At 40.5% G+C, this 17,693-nt stretch overlaps 1 protein-coding gene across 1 annotated transcript in view; it reads right to left on the bottom strand.

Moving 5' to 3' along the window:
- Positions 1–17,693, bottom strand: part of CAMK1D (calcium/calmodulin dependent protein kinase ID) — a 217,349-nt gene that overhangs the window by 63,646 nt on the left and 136,010 nt on the right. Inside the window, exon 3 of the mRNA XM_053405692.1 lies at positions 1,568–1,642. Within this exon, the coding sequence (XP_053261667.1) occupies positions 1,568–1,642 (75 nt within the window). The remainder of the gene's footprint in view (positions 1–1,567; positions 1,643–17,693) is intronic.

Here is a 17,693-nt window from a genome sequence, read left to right as displayed (position 1 = left end):
TGGTGCATGTTTAATTGATTATAGTTATTAGGCTGACAGCCGCATTTCCTAAATGAGAACTTTTGAGGAGGTTTCAGAATGCAGACTATACTTCAGTCCCAGGAATTTCTTAGCTCTGGGTATGTGAAAGAGGTAGTTATTGTATATTGTATATATTGTATACAGTGGTACCTCGGGTTAAGAACTTTGCTTCAGGATGAGAACAGAAATCACATGGCGGCAGCGGGAGGCCCCATTAGCTAAAGTGGTGCTTCAGGTTTAGAACAGTTTCAGGTTAAGAACGGACCTCCAGAACGAATTAAGTTCTTAACCCGAGGTACTACTGTAGAGTCGAAAGAAGTGACGTGGAATAAAACAGGCACCAACTTTATTTGATGTTGTGATACTGAACTTTAAGAACCACTTCAGCCAATGACTGAGGTGATTCCCTTAAGGCCCAAGGCCTGGCCTGGCTGTCTCAGGGGTGAGCTCAGCACTCAGCTGTCCTGAGCAGGACCAGTTTGCCCATCTCTCTTCAAGTGAGCTCAGTGCCAGTCAGGTGCGGAAGCTGCCCAGAAACTGATGCCATAGCAGGAGCCCAGCCCATCCCCAAGTCCCCAACAGCCTAGTGACTGCCCTAACCTCTCCAGCTGCCTCTGAATTCAGGGGCTACCTCCCAAACAACCTGTCTTATCTGTATGGCTCCTCCTTGCCCACTGGCTACCTGCCAAGTTGTGACAAAAAGGATGCAAATTGACAGCCAGAGCCCAAGGAAATCAACAGATAAATAAACATTGCCTAATCAAAGGCCAACCAGACCACACCCTGTAAAAAGATCTTCCCAGCCCCAAGGCCCTGTCATTCCCATCAGGCCATGAAGCTATGTTTGTGTGGTGGGGGGGGGGCTGGTTGCCTATTCAAACTGATGCTGGAGAAGGGGAAGGATTAGCTTCAGAGAGCCCACTTTCTGTCTCTTGCAAGGGATTACCGCACTTGTCATTGTGGTATTGTGGCCTAACACAAGCACACCACACAGGCCATTGGGGGAAGATTATTTAAAAATATAATTCACAACACAAGGAAACTAACAGCTAGGTGAAATATAATTTTCAATTCACTGGCAACAACTGTGCAGGGAGCTCCAACGCTTTGGGGATATCAGTGCAGATATCCACTCCAGGTAGCACCAGAGAAGGCACAAGAAGCAAGAATTCTTCTACTGCTCCAAAAGCTAAGGAAGGTTCATTTAAGGAATTTAAACTTGGATGAGTATGTAATTGTTTAATGAATTTAACTTTATTCCCCAGGTCAAGGAAATTATAGTGGAGGTGTAGTGATTTCTAAAATGTTATTTGTTTATTAATTAAATGTATATCCCACTCTTCCTCCTAAAGGAGCCCAGGGCAGCAAACAAGAAGTGATACAGCAATAAAAACATATTTACAACATTGCAAGAGACACCATAAGATTTCAACATGCTCCTAATACTAGCACAATTTGCACACTTGACCCAATTTCCTGGAATTCGATGTCCTCCTTCTATTTCTGTTTGGTTAACAGAAACAAAAGCAGTATAAGTAGTACTTACAGTTGCATGACCAGGTACAAGTGGTTTGGACTCTCATAGATGTCTTCCAGGGCAACAATATTTTCATGCTTGATCCTGAAGGTTACATAAAAAGCAACACCACAAGGTAAGTTAAGCACCCAAGAGAAATCTGTCACATAATGAGAATAATGCCCAGATTGCCATAAACCATCAAGAGTCTTTATGGTCTCAGGATAATTCAATTAAAATGAAGTCTGTGTAGACTAGAGCCTCTTCCAGTGATGGCAGATGCACATTTGAAGGAGTTAAATGTTGTGAACAGCCCTTTGGATAAGGGCAGTATATTTATAGTGGGATAAAATGCATTTCCCCTTTGTTGCAAGTGTGCAAATCCACACCAAACTCCAGACAAATTCAACAGCACAATTACATGATGCATGATGGCAGCAATGGCTTGGGGGGGCCCACTGCATCCTCCTTGTTGCAATAGCACTTCACAGAGTGGCACAGGGCAGGGGCAGTCTCTGCCACCCCCAGGTCCTCTCCTTTCCTCCCCCCCCTTCAACCTCCCCTCACAAACCACTGCTCCATCATCGTGGATGAAGCTACAACAGAGCTGGCTGTGATCCAGCCTTTGCTGCAAGATTGTCACTTTAATTATCCTGAGCATCATATTGCTGTGATCCTATCTCTTTGCTCATTTTCTATGTGCAGGGTTCCAAGCTTTAGCTTATTCATGAGTAACAAGGGCTGTTTTTTCAAGCAAGGCAAAAATAAAAAAGTATGATCAAGCCAAAATCAAGCATTTTTATCAGCGCGAAAGTTATTGTTAACCAGCTCTTGCAGAAATCTTAAAAATATTTCGCTTTAGCTGGATATATCTATACCTATGCCTATTTTTATAGTGCATATGTCTGTGCTGTGGAAATATATTCAATCAGAATTAATGGGAAACAGTATTATAACCAAGGGGGCAAGCCAGTGTGGTGTAGTTGTTATGTCAGACGAGGATCTAGGAACCCAGGTTTCAAAGCCCCATTCAGCCATGGAGCTTACTGGGTGACCTTGGGCTAGTCGCTGCCATTCAGCCTGAGCTACATCAGAGAGGAGGAAAGCACGTATGCCACCTTGAGCTCATTGGAGAAAAAGCTGGAGTATACATGCAATAAAAATAAATACATGAAATGAAATCAGTTTAGAAACAGGCTAGAAACATTCATAGAAGCTATGAATGACAACATCTAATTAGTCAGTGGATGGAAAATATGGCAGGAAACAGAATTAGAATCTTGTGCTTCTGCTGGCTAGTATTGGCCAGTGTCAGAAATAACATATAGGATTGTACAGAATAGAATATTATATAACACAGCAGTTTGCATATGTCACTTTGTAAACATGAAGTAACCATTCTTTGCAGCATACAAATGTGTGGAGGAAATTAAACACTTCTTTTAAAATGTCATTTAAATGAACTTGTAAATGGTCTCATTATCTTAATAAAGAAGCCACATTTTAAAACATTTTAACAGCTTGAACAAACATATAGGTAACCACTAGAACAGATCCACATGGTTCAAGAGTCCTTGCTGTTTAGGTGATGACTTTTTAAAAGAGAGAAACCACAAACCGCCATCTAATTAGCTCCTCAAATGCAAATCCTCTCTGGGATTACTGCTTAAGCAATTCCAAACAATTTCCAGTGTGCACAATTAATTTGCATTAACCCCAAAGCGAGAAACCATTTAGCTGTAAACAACAGAATGTTAATTAAGACAAACTGGAGAAACTGAGTAAGAGAGAGATACTGAACAATTAAGTGTAAAAAGTTAAAACATGCCAATTCCACTGTAAATAGTAGACAAAATCAAATAATAGGGAATTCCTAAAGTTTGGTTGGCCTTCTGTAACTAGTGAGCTGAACACTAACTAAGGATAACCTGAAAACTGCTTTAATTTCATGCTTGGGGTCAGCACACTGCTGGATTACCCAACAGGCAGCTTTGAATTTTTGAATCTGACAGCTGGTTTTTTTTAAAAAAAAGCATTAGTCATCATAGGGAAAACCATATTTTAGCAATGACCATATATTGAAATATCTTTATAATACTTTCTGGGAAGCATGTGCAGAGGAAACAAGTGCAATTCTGGAGTCCTACTCAAAGATTGTGGATGCATTAGAAAGTGTAGCTGTAGAAAATAGAATGAAATTTTACAACACCTTCTCTGCAAAACTCAAGCTCTCACTCTCCCTCTCAAAAAAAAGGAAAGGAAAAAAAGAACTGGATTTGAAAACACGTGCACATCTCCCTGGAAAAGACCCTGATGTTGGGAAAGATGGAGGGCACAAGGAGAAGGGGATGACAGAGGATGAGATGGTGGGACAGTGTTCTGGAAGCTACCAGCATGAGTTTGACCAAACTGCGGGAGGCAGTGGAAGACAGGAGTGCCTGGCGTGCTCTGGTCCAGGGGGTCACGAAGAGGCGGACACGACTAAATGGCTAAACAACAACAACCAGGGCCTTGCAGAGCCAGGCAGAGGCCCAGCCCAGGTAGATAATGTGCTCCCCCCCTTTTTTTACCCTGGGGATAACTGAAGTCTTATAAATAAGTTAAGTATATAAATAATTTTCACAAAAGGTATGCTGACAAATAATTTTATTTCAATGCTTGAACCGTATCTGCATATAAAGACAAAATGGAAAATATAGATATACAATAGTGCTTTTTAAAAATACATAGGGAAAGGGATTATTTTAAGTATTTACATTTTAAAATGCTGTGAATATGCTGACCGAGGCCCCCTTTAGAATCGGAGGCCCGGGCCAAGTGGCCCATATGGCCCCCACTCTGTCTGGGCCTGACAACAACAGTAAGTGAGACCGCACATGCTAAGGGGAACCCAAGCAAGGCCACGGCTCTGCAGGACCAAGCTGGCACATTCCTCATGGCAGCACATGGGGGTGGAGAGGGCAAAACAAGATTAAGATCAGAAGCAGAAATATTTTGTTACTGTGGGGAAGGAAAGCAAGAAACACACAGCACAGGAGACACATGCAGACACGGTCCTTTCTGCAACATTCTCCCTGACTCCATAAAGCCAGGTGAGTGTTGAGGGGGTTGCCTGGGGGGGGGGGAGAGTAGAGCAGAAGAGGGGGGAGGGAAACACAGAAGACACTCCCCACTTTCAGGGTTATTTTTACACCCCCCATCAAGCTGCTTTGCTATTTTCTTCCATTTCTCAATCCCTCCATGTAAAACTAAGGAACTGTTAGTTATTGAGGCTGGGAAGGATTTTTGTTTGTGTGGTGGGCAAAGATTTTAAGAAGATAAACAGTCTTGCAAAAGTGTTTTCCTACCTTTTTTTTTTTTTTTTTGCTGTTTTATTTCAGGTGTCTTTTGTGGCCTTTTGAAAAATGGAAGCAATTAACCACTCCAAAAAGAAAGTATCAAAAATAAAATGACATCAGAAATTGCTCGCTTACCTGAACATTAACTTCCCGCTTCCACGGGATTTACTTGCACTCTACATTGCCCTGAGCTTGTGGAAGGAGCCCCTACGTAAGAAATGGAGAGTGGTGGGGAGGGGGGAGAGAGATGCGGAAGGAGGAGGAGGAGGAAGGATGGCCGCTGAGGGGTGGGCAGGAGAGAGAGATGCCGGAAGATAATGGCCTGCTGCCGGCTCCCCTGAATGTTCAAGTCACCCCAGGGTGCCACGGCACATTGGTGGACAACCAATGACTTACACCTCTGAGGAATTATTTCAAAAGACTTGAAGACATATCAAAATATATCTTGCCTGATGCTGACTACAAAGACTGCAAGTGAATTGGGGGGAAACAAGCAAATGATGACAGTGCAGGGGAAACAGCACAGCATCTTAGAGACAAATTTCACATACCTACTTACTACACTATAACTGATTTCCTTGAAGCTAATAGGAAGAGGAGAGGTGAAGTGTTTCATAAACATATCAAGTAGATTTTCTTTTCTAAACAATATACAGTAGACTTATCTGACGCCCAGCATTCACAAGATTCCCCAAAGCTAGTTGACTCATACCTTCTTGACTTGAACATGAATCGCTGTGGAGAACTATGGCAGTTCCACTGTTATATATGCGCAAAATTTTTAATGAAACTGTGAAAATGAAATCCAGCCACATTGATCTTCACGACACAATACTGAAAGATGGAATAGAACTGTATTTCCAAATGCAGGCATCACACTATGTATTTTCCTAACATTGATAATCACTAACTGCTCCACAAAATGCTGTTCATCTCAGCTGAAAAGAATAATAAACAAACCCCAGAGAACAATGTGTCAGGACAGACATGATTCACTTCCCTTTCTGTACAGTGGTACCTCAGGCTAAGTACTTAATTCGTTCCAGAGGTCCGTTCTTAACCTGAAATTGTTCTTAACCTGAAGGACCACTTTAGCTAATGGGGCCTCCTGCTGCTGCTGCTGCTGCTGCATTGCCTCTGGATGATTTCTGTTCTCATCCTGAAGCAAAGTTCTTAACCTGAAGCACTATTTCTGGGTTAGCGGAGTCTGTAACCTGAAGCGTATGTAACCTGAAGCGTATGTAACCCGAGCTACCACTGTATACAGAAGCAGGCAGGCTTTGCCGAGTCAGATTTGTTGAACTTACTCAGAACGTTGCAATCAGAAAATCTAGAAATAAGCTATTTTAATTTCAGGTAAGCACAGTAACAGAAGTGCATAATATGCTCACAGCATTCTTTAAGGCCCCAAGAAATAATACTGTGCGAAAGCAAGCCACAATTAGCTCCTGGTAAAAAAAAAAAATGGATGCTCCAACTTCTCATGGGCTGTGCAAGCATAGAGGTTTCCAGCTCTGCAATACTTTGATTGCATTCATTATTTACTCTGAGTTTACAGTGGTAACTCAGGTTACATACACTTCAGGTTACATACGCTTCAGGTTACAGACTCCGCTAATGCAGAAATAGTGCTTCAGGTTAAGAACTTTGCTTCAGGATGAGAACAGAAATCGTGCTCTGGCGGCGCGGCGGCAGGTCCCATTAGCTAAAGTGGTGCTTCAGGTTAAGAACAGTTTCAGGTTAAGAATGGACCTCCGGAACGAATTAAGTACTTAACCTGAGGTACCACTGTACTTGATTTTTATGATGATCCATTACGTAAGACAAAGCAGGCGTCCTGCTCCCTCAGATGATTCTGCCCTTTCTCCCTTCTTCTCAGCCTCTCACAATACTAAAACGATGTTTATCCATCTCTTCTTTCAAATGCAGCTGTTATGCTACATTATTCCAATGTGGTATATATTTTTACATTGCTTTTATGATGTTTGTTTACAATGCATTATGTAAAACAACAAAGCATTTACCATGTGAAATAATCAGAGTTATAACCAGCAGGACAGTATTAACTCTTTGGGCAATTAGGCTCACTTTGGTGGAAGGAGGTGTTATTTGACGGCAATGAAGTGGAAGCATATTTTGAAGAAAGGAGAATGGTGGCCTTACTTGAACCTTTGAGATCTAGATTCTGTTCATGAGACGTAGGAAGGAGTGGCAGTGAAGAAAGTAAAGAAATTGAACCATCAGCCTTCTGATCAGCAAGCCCAAGACGCTCAGTGGTTTACCTAGCAAAGAATGAATTTCCCATCCTATCAGTGACTTTTTCAGCTATTGGTCAAAAATGCAGAACACGGTTCTGGAGCTTTGCTATATTTTATGCATCTAAGTCACACTTGTAATTCACGCATAGTGACTCATTTCTTCCTAACCATTGCATCTCATTAGTTTAAGGTATTGAGAATGAAAGGTAGTTATTAAAGGAAGCCCAAAATAAGCAAGTGCTGCACTCTGCACTGGAACTGGAGGGTCCTTTGATAAAATCATCTCCCCCTTTGGTGAGCCAAGAAATCATGCTATAACTAAGAATGGATGTTGTATTGGCTTCCGGTTTCCGTCGCGAACAGACAAGGAGCGCGGAAAATCTCCGGAGGAGATTTCCGAGTAATACAGGGGCTTGGGGGTGTCGCAAAGGCACTGCGCCCCCCAAAAATCTCAAGGGGGAGACCCTTGGGGGAGAGATACCCAGCCGTGTGGAAGCGGTTCGCTGTTTTTTCGGGGGGTTTTTTCCCGGAAGATCTCGAGGCGGCGAAACTGCAAGCACAAAGGGAAAGCAACAACCCTGTATTACGATGCCTCTGGCTCCCACTGAAGAAGGCGACGAACCTCCAAAACTGTAAGAACGGAACCCTTAGTGTGAGTAGATTTATTTAATGTGAAAAAAACTGAAAATACACTAAGAGAACGTCGGATGTTAGACGATTTGACTCAGGAATTCACCTCAGTAGAGGACTAAAATGGCGCAGGCTACAAAGTCGCAAGGTGGAGGAAGGAAGTATCCCTTTGCCTGACTGAGTGAATACAAAGTAAATGTCTCGGGTTTTATTGTGGGGAATTAAAGATTTAATATAAGATTCGGTTGGCACGCTTACCTATAGCGTAACAAGGGAAAGGTCCATAAAGGATTTTCTAACCACATTTTTAGAGGGCCACTGCTGGAGGTGTGGGAAAGAAACAAAAAATTACTGGAACAGAATACTCCTTGGTGGCTATCGCCAATTGATATCCTGACAATAAAAAAAACAAACATCGAAGGAGAAAGATGGACCTACGAAGACTTATTAGTAAAAACAGAGACCGGTTGGAGGATTAGGCCATATGAAGAAATAAAGAACAAATTGACAGGTTGGATCCAATTTCACCAAATTAATTCTATATGGACCGAAGATAAAAAAAATGGGATAAGTGAGAAAAAATCTAGATTCCAGATTGAAATACTAGAAAGCAAAACAAAACTCCTATCGAAAATGTATAGCCTGTTGCTTGAATGGGACACCAAGGATGAAGAAGTAAAGGAGGTAATGGTGAGATGGGCAATGGACTTCGGATATAACATAGAGTTTGATAAATGGCAGGCATTATGGAATAAAGGTATGAGATTCTAGGCATGTACAACACTCAGGGAAAATATGTATAAAATGATGTACAGGTGGTACGTAACGCCCGTAAAACTGGAAAAAATATATAAAACTGGTGATAAATCATGTTGGAAGTGTAAGATCAAGGAGGGTGATTTTTACCATATGTGGTGGTTGTGTGAGCCTATCAGAAAATTCTGGGAATCTATTTACAACGAACTAAAAAAAATCTTTAAATATACCTTTATAAAAAAACCCGAAGCCTTTTTGCTGGGGATAATTGGAGAGGAAATCAAAAAGGAAGATCAAACACTTTTTCAGTACGCGACAGTGGCTGCCAGAACTCTAATAGCGCAGAATTGGAAGACACCAAAAATCCCAACCATAATTGAGTGGCAATCCAAACTATTTGAATATTTAGAATTGGCAAAAATGACACAGAAAATAAGAAATCAAAAAGACATAAAGTTTAATAAAGAATGGAATAAATTTTTGGCATACATGGAAATAGAGGTAAAAAATCTAAAAATTACAGTAGGTGCGATATAACACTTGTGATGTAAAGAGTTTTTTGAGGAAAAGAAACTGCAGATAGAAAAATTTTATAATATATTCCGAAACCGAGATGAAGGGAAGTCAGTCAGTGTTGTGTGTTATGTAGTTAATGTAGTTAATTTGTTGTTGTCTTATGTCAGGAGATTTTTTTTTCTTTTGTCCTTTTTATTATTATTTCTTTCTTTTATTTCTTTTATTTCTTTTATTTGTGTGTATGTGTTATGTATGTCTCTTTTGTTTGTTTTAATGTACGATGTTACAAAATGAATTAAAATCAATAAAAAAAATGGATGTTGTATTAATAAACTATGTAATTTCTATCTCTCTCTTAATGAAATAAGACAGGTTGATGGATCGTTGGACATGCAAGATGTTCATCATCAACCGACTACAAAGACAAAGACATGTTAACAATACCCTGCAAGGGCTGCATGGCAAGGTTGAGGATGGAGTTAAAAGGTGGCCAATATTTCAGGGTCACTGACAACAGGTTTTTGGTTTAAAAAATAATAATTAGCAGACTTCCCCCAGAAAGGATAAATCTGGATTAAATGATGGGAAGAGGTACAGGCTGGCATTTTGATACAACATTTGTGTGCATGAGGAGCACCCATCCCACAATGTCCTCCACAGAATCATTGTCAGTGGTGATACCAGTCCTCAAGAGCCATTTAGTACTTGCTCTTGTCTCCCTCATCAAAATGCTCAGGGAGATGAGGAATGGAAGCAAGGCTGCATCCAAATAAGAAATGTTGCGGTAATGGGAAACTTCAGCTGCCCTCTTGGCTGCATGCACGTCCCCCTCCCTCTCTCAGAACACAAGAATTTGTGGACACCCAGTGAAGCTGAATGTGGGAAGATTCAGAAATCCAGAGCAGATTTAGGGGGCACAGAAGCAGGGGCGAAGGAAGGCTAACCAGCACCTGGGGTGGGGTGCTGGGGGTGGGGCAACCCCCCCCCCGGCGGCAGAGAGATCCCACCGCCGTCCATATGGCGCTTGAGTGCCACCTCCGGCAAACCCCAGAGGGGAGGGGGGTTGAATAAAATCAGTTTGCCAAGTTTTCAAATTTGTGGAATCTTTTATTTCAGCATAGGTAAAATATATTCATAGCAAAAGCAAAAACAAAAAAGGAAAAGACCCATTCCTCTCCACCAGAGAGAGGGTTTGAGGGCGTGAAGAAAGAAACACAATTAGCACTAGACCAGTCAGGCATGTGACCAATATAAATGTGATCCGCTTTATTGCTCTGGTGAAAAATGAAGGTGCAGAACTATGATTTACATATTCAGTACAGAATTTGAGGGAAGCATTCATTATTTTACATAAAAACACACTTCTAAGATAATAATGAAAGAGATTTTAGATTTGGCAACATTGCATATTTTGGCACAAGCTGTTAAAATACTCTTAAATTAAGCAAATCCTTCACCCATCTAATTGTGACTCAGCACATTTTATTTCACCTGCTACATTTGGGAGGGGGTTTTGTTTATCCAGCTTTGGCTGTGGATTTCTCTCCCTTCGTGAGTTGGCTTTTATTAAATATTCTCCACCACTTTTATACAGAATACTATTTCTTGCCACCTGACACAATCCCCTGTAATGAAGGCTGCTAATCTCCAAAGTTCTTATTTTGTTCCAGCTCTCTGTAATTGTGGCTTGTCAAGAAATGTCTTTAAATTTCCATTTGTGAGCATTTGCTCAGGGGAGTTAGAGGGGTCTGTGCAGGAAACAAGCAAATGAAAGATAAGACATGGAAGGATTGATTTGTTTTTAATTGGTTTTACTTCTTTGTATTTTGTATTTTGTATTTTTTTATTCTTTTTTGTTTTGTTTTGTTTTTCATTTTTGTGATTTGTTTGAAACTCTAATAAATATTATTTTTTTTAGACGGGTCTGTGCAGTGGACCCTGAAATATTAGGCACATGGGCTAAATGGAAAAAGAAAACTGCTCTTGCTGAGATGACAAATTGGCTGAAATGTGTGATTAAGACAACTGGAGGCTTACCAAATCACTGTCTCCAGGCACCGTCTCCTTTTGATTCTGCTTCTTAACTCATTTTTTGCACACTGACAACTAGGATTCATATTATAAAAAGTGCAGAAATGCCTTTAGCCAGAACCAGCCAATGCTTTTACCCTACTGTTCTGCTGCAACCCAAGGTTGCAGTGTGGAGTGCCTCTGTTCACTGTTCCAGTTTGTCATCCCTCAACAACTGGCACTGAGGGTAGCAGTTCCAAATTATTTGTTTGACTTCTCTACACCTTGGGGTTTCCTTGAGCCTGAGTAAAGCTGCCCGTGAAATACTGCCTAAAGTGGGATCTGAAGCCAATTTGGAGGTTCCTCCTCAGGCAAAACATCAAGGAATTTTGAGGGAAACTGAAAGAAGTTGGTAGCACAGTGAGAGGTTTAATGAAAAGGTTTCTCCAAGAACTTGAATTCTTTGGGTTTCATGTTGCTGTAGAAACAAAGGCACCAAAGACAACTGCAAGAGATGTAGTACATCCACTGGAAACTATTACTGCCTTTGAACACATTAAAAACATAAAACAACAGTCCAGCCTGAGGAAATTTTAAAACATTTTTAACTGATAGGTCAGAGGTCATTCCTCCGCAAGCCTTTCTATTGCACAGGGTAAAAACTTATTATGAATGTAAAATGTTTCCCCCATCCCTTTCTCTGTCTATCTCTCTTTCTCTCTCTCATTTTTGTAGTACAAATCTGACACAGTATACAAAACTTTCAAACAAGCAGGCCAAGGGGCCTGGAGATCAGAACAAAGGCGAAACACATTTGGCATGATGACCAGGGCTGGATCTACACTGACCTGTTTAATGTTATTTCCCCTATTAGAAATGCTATTCTAAAACATCACAGGGCATAATTGTTAATTAAAACATTTTACCTTGTTTTTCCCCCATCAAATGTAAGTCATACCTAGTCACACCATTTTCCAAAATGCTGTTTCTTTCCCTGCTGGTCACTGGTTGCTCTGCTCTGCCCTCGGGTTTCACATTTTAATTCTTCTTCCCTCCTTGCCCTTTGTCATCTGTGCATGTCAGTCTTTCACCTCCCCTCAAATACCATGGTGTGTGTGTGTGTGTGTGTGTGGAGTTTGAATACCATAACAAAAAAGGTAAAATGCTACATAGGGACATATGAGCAGTGTTCCACTGATACAGCAACATAAAACGATTAAAAAGTAACTGATATAAAAGACAAGGTAATAACACATTATGAACGTAAAAAGTAGGACATCGTGTGTCTGTCTAGATCCGCCCCAGAAGAGTGCAAATCTCCATAAACGATACTAAGGAACAAGTGAAAAAGAGCAACGGACAAATCCCCTTCTGAAGTGGACCTTTTCACAGCACAGATGGTGGAAATGTGCATTGAATGTTTCCCCATTTTAAGAAACACACTCTGCACATGGAAACATAGTATGCTGGAGCTTGGTTTTCTCCCCGGCCTCCTAGCTTTCCTAGTTATTTCAATGGGGAAGCATTCAAGCATGCAATAATCGTTCTACCATATTTTGGAAGTGATGCAGTCAATGTAGAATTGCTGCACATTTGAATTGGCTCAATGGCTATGGCGAATCTCCTGGAACCAATGACTGTAATTAAAACATGGCAGGATGAGAGAGGAATGTGTGAAGCGGTGCTGGTTTTTTTTTTAAAAAAAATCCATACTAAATCACATGACATAATTTTGATTGATTCAATTTCAGGAGATATGGTTTGGGCAATCCATTTCACCGGCACTATAAAAGAAAAAGCAGCAGCAGCAGTAATTCAAAATGACTTGAATCACCCTCAAAATGAGGTATAAACTAATAATTACATCCCCTGGGACAAGATTCCCAAGAGGAATTTCAAAGATTTTTTTTCAGTGTTTATTTGTTGGCTATTATGTCTACGGGGTGATATTTATTCTCTCAGACCTTTATGCACACTGGCATTTCAGATGAGAGTATAAGATTATGAGATTGTAATTTCAGTCACAAATATTGTTATTAAAACACTGGATATATCTTTGGGAGATGCACATGAGGAATAAAGAGATAAACATTTGGATCCTGAGGCTTTAGCGCATGCCTTTACAAGAGGAGTGGGGAACCTCAACCCCTCAGACCTCTCTATCAGACACTCAGGTCTCTCAGTCTAGCCCTTGAGCTCTTCCCAGGCCCATCTCATGCCATGTTCCTCATTGGCCCTGGTACACCTGTTCCTTGAGTGCTTCTACCTGGCTGGAATATGTCCTTGACCTGTGATAATGCCTCTTACTTGTCAGGATGAAGAGATGTGTCTGTAGCAATATCTGAATTCTGCATGGCTTGAATATAGCCCAAGAATCACATCTGTTGACCAGTCCATTTTTACCTCTGGCCATGCCTACCACTGATATATAATCCCTGGAAGGATGAGACCTAGGCCACAGTATTCTTCGTGAAATCACCATTTTTGTAAACTGGGCCCTAGATGACTCCGTGATGGAATGGGCAAAGCTCAACTGAAGGCAGCATTGAAGCCTTAAAAGTGCCACGTTGCCTGGATGGCGCAGAGTATCTATTTGTGAAATATATACATCCATTTCTACAGACATGTTTAAGATGCCAACCCACAGCCATGCAAGAAAATAAAATGAAAACAGAAGAAAAGAACTATGAAATCAAAGAGGGAGAAAACTTGCTTAGGTGGCACATGAGTAATGATTCTGGATAAATAAAAAGAGTGCTAAGAAAAATAATCCCATGCTATCAAAGGTGGCTAGGTACAACAGCCAGGTTATTAGATGATACACTAGGAAACATTTTTCTTCTGTCATCTTCTGGTTTGGGTGTGGCACCCAATGCAATTATTTGCTTCTGCATCCCTACATGTGAAATAAATCAATCAAGAAATAATTAGAGGTGTGTTTGTTTTTGAGTATGCAAAGCAGAACACAACCTTGTTCCTAGGCTACCTGTTTCTGTTAAACCAGCACAAAGCTATACCTGACTTTTCAAAGGCAAATAAACAAGATAACAAATATTCAACATATTCTATAGTCTGTGGCTATAGAGAGGTAAAATTAGACAGGGCATCCCAACTAGAGGACTGTCTCTATTTTGTACTTTCCACAATGAAAAAGTTTTGCATTGGCTGAGTATCTGAAGCTGCCTTGTAGCCTTAAACTACTGATCCCCTAGCCCAGCCTTGTCCAACCAGGTGCCCTCCCTCCAGCTGACGTTGGACTCCAACTCCCATCAGCCCCAGCCAGCAGGGCCAATGATCGTGGGGTGATGGGAGCTGCAGTCCAGAACATCTGGAGGGCACCAGGTTGGGGTCCTTGTTGTCATGAGAAAAGCTGAAACAGGATTTTGGAGTGAAAGTCCACTTAAAAGAAGTGTTCTGTCTCTTTTGACATAAATCTCTCTTTCCTCCATGAATCTCTGTGGTTAAGATTGATTGAGGAAGGTTGTTCATGAAGTTCTGCATCTGCTGTCTGATGCCTAACTGGCACCATGTCCTAGGAATAATAATAATAAGTTTTTAAGAAATTATTTATACCCCACCCTTCCCGGTTTAAAAACCAGGCTCAGGGCAGCTAACAGCAAATATAAAACATTGATTAAAATGTGATTTAAAAACAGCATAAAACAGCATAAAGTAGAACATAAAATGCAGCATCAATATCAATAAAATTCAAAAAGCCATTCTGGAAGCCATTCTGGCCATGTCTCTCCTGAAAGGCAAGTGGGGAAGGTGTCTTGTTTCACACACTGAGGCAGCTCTTCCGCTCCTGAGACTTACGGATGCTTTTTGATACAGGGCTCTGAGTTTAATATTGTACAGTCATATATTTGGAGCTTATTTCTAATGAAAAAGTGGTATGTAAAAATGAGCCCACAGATATTCACCACCACAGAAAGGATTTCCCTGATAACAAATCTATCACAGTATTTTCCCCCCTCCATGGAAATAGCTCACACATTCAGTAGAGTAACACCAGAGGAGAACTCACATGTATAACTTGTTTATCTTCCAAACAACCTTGTAATTCACTGTATATAAAAACTGTATACAAATGCTGCATTTAGTTTTGGAACTCTTCCAACAGACCCAAGAAATTGCACTAAGGAAAATGTGGAGTTTTAAAACATTAATTAACTATTTATCAAAATGCTGACAACATCTTCTCACGCAAAAAGCCAAGAATAAGCCCCAAATACCTACGCCTCCCCCCCTCAGAATCCCCAATATAGAACTATACTCCATCGCCAACCAAGTGCACCATATAATCCCATCCATACATTCTAGAAGATGAGACAAAACAATGGGTACACCTGGAGAGAGACACAATTGAAAATACCCCCACCACAGGATACCCATTCCTCCCAAACAAAGGAAAATCCCCACATCACTAAACAGGTTAACACAGACCATGCTTAAAGAATGGAAGAAAGAAGCAGGCAAACTGTCCCCAACCCCATCCCCACTAAACCCCCTGGGCTCACCACCTACTATTCCACCACACAGCACAAAACTTCCAGGTAAAAACCTGACAAGCCAAAGGCTCATCCCACCTAGCAGACTTCTACAAAAATAGCAAACCCACATTGACACAAGAAATACAAGACAAACAAGGGACACCCAAATGCCCAGCCTAACACACTGCCAATTACATGCCTTCTTAAACAATCCACTAGTAAAACCAGCAGCAACCAGGCCCTTGACAACCTTCGGAAACCTCCTCCTCACCACAGAGGGACACAGCAATGGGGTGGCATCTACAATATACAAAACACTGCTCCCAAATCCCACAAACCCTCTTGACGTAATCAAAAAACAATGGGAGGACGCCATAGGCTATGAAATAAACCCCACCCAATGGACTAGAATGTGGTCTAAATCCCCCTCTTTTCTTCCTAACCTAACACTGTATGCAACACTAACATCTCACAACAAATGAAACTGATCTGTAGAAAACACAACTTGAAAAAGGGACAATGCACGTATTTTTGTAAACTAAGAAATCTTTAATAATAATAATAATAATAATAATAATAATAATAATAATAATAATAAATCTAAGAGAGAGAGAAAACAACGATCAAAACATTTGTGAAATATGGACTCCAGTGACAATTTCTATTCCTCTTGTGGCTGCTCATAGTCATTATATTAACTTAATGGAAATGAAGCTATTGAACTTAAAGAACAAATAATTGTCAAATTATGAATTGAGCAAATCTTTTTATAATAAATAACAATTATTTACTTTTAGGGAGAAAGGTACTCTTGAATTCTGTATTTTGAAAGGTTTTAATGTATTCCAGTGCATTTTTTTAATGCTTTGTATATATCTGCTCATATTTTTTGGTATGTTTATAGTAAAACATTTTAAAAAATAAATAAATCAAATAACCAAATATATGTGTGAATAACCTCATAAATGAAATGTTTGATCACTGAGTCCCCAAACTGTGTTGTAGTTTAACCAGTAGAAAACTGATGCGCAGACCTTCACCATGAACTCATATTGATAGGAGGCATGTGTGAAGCTGAAAGGTAAAATCTTCAAATAAGTACATGGACAAGAATGAGTCTGCATATGCAAAAGGCTTTTGCTTCAAACTGAGGTGGAGAGGCTGCCCCACAAGCAGAGATGATGTGCAGAACAGGAGACACTCATTGCAATGAACTGTGTTTGTCACCACAACTTGGCCACAACCAGACGCAGCATCTCTATACATGTTACTGAAAAGTATTTATATTATTCGTTTACAGAATTTTTGGGATCCCAATTCTTCAAGGACCACCTCTTCCCAAATGAACTGGCCCAGGCCCTGTGATTGTCATCTGAGGCCCTTCTCTGGAGGGCATTCTGGTGAGTTTTCTGGGTAAATAATGGAGGCATGTTTAACAGAGTATATTGATAAGTCAGCCTTCTCTGAAAGAGATGGAAATGCACAGAGAAAATCAAAGGTAAGATCTGGTCTTGTGGTCTTTAGGCAACAGATGTCAATGTTAGCATTCCTACCGTGCAATGTCAATATTGAACAGCTCCAGACTTTCATTAATTAGAAACAACAGAAGCAAAGTTACCAAAATCAAAGAATCCACGGCTCAGCAGTACTCATGGGCTTTTTAGCCAAGCAGCCTTCATCATGATTAAAGTTCAAAATAGTTCAAAGATAAATATATTTTAATACAGTTTGTTGTGCAAGTGAGAACAGCAAAACAGAAAATCTTCAAAATTTATGAAAAGTTCTTTTGATCTGTCTCAATAATATTTTAATTCACATTTCCCCTTAGAAGAGTAAAATAAAGGCTGGTATTCTAATCACACTTAGCTGGAAGTAAGCACATTGGGCAACAGTGAGAATTTTATTGCCTGCTGTTCAACATAGTGAGGGCACAGAGAGCTGCTTAATTTGCATTTCCTACATGCACCTTCCGAACCTTTGGATTTCTGAATCACCACCTCTTATAATGCCATGATGTTGCAGTTTCAAAGGTTGCAACCATATAAACATTTGAGAATGATCTGTGTTAATTATCTTAGGAAATATATAACTGAAACTTTGAAACAGCAATATGGCAAGCCACAAAGCTTACCACTCCGCCCCCCGCTTACCAGGT

This window comes from Podarcis raffonei, chromosome 10 (genome assembly GCF_027172205.1).
Source record: "Podarcis raffonei isolate rPodRaf1 chromosome 10, rPodRaf1.pri, whole genome shotgun sequence".
Classification (NCBI taxonomy): Eukaryota; Metazoa; Chordata; class Lepidosauria; order Squamata; family Lacertidae; genus Podarcis; species Podarcis raffonei.
The sequence above is the reverse complement of the archived record's forward strand: the minus strand, read 5'-3'. Positions and strand labels throughout refer to the sequence as shown.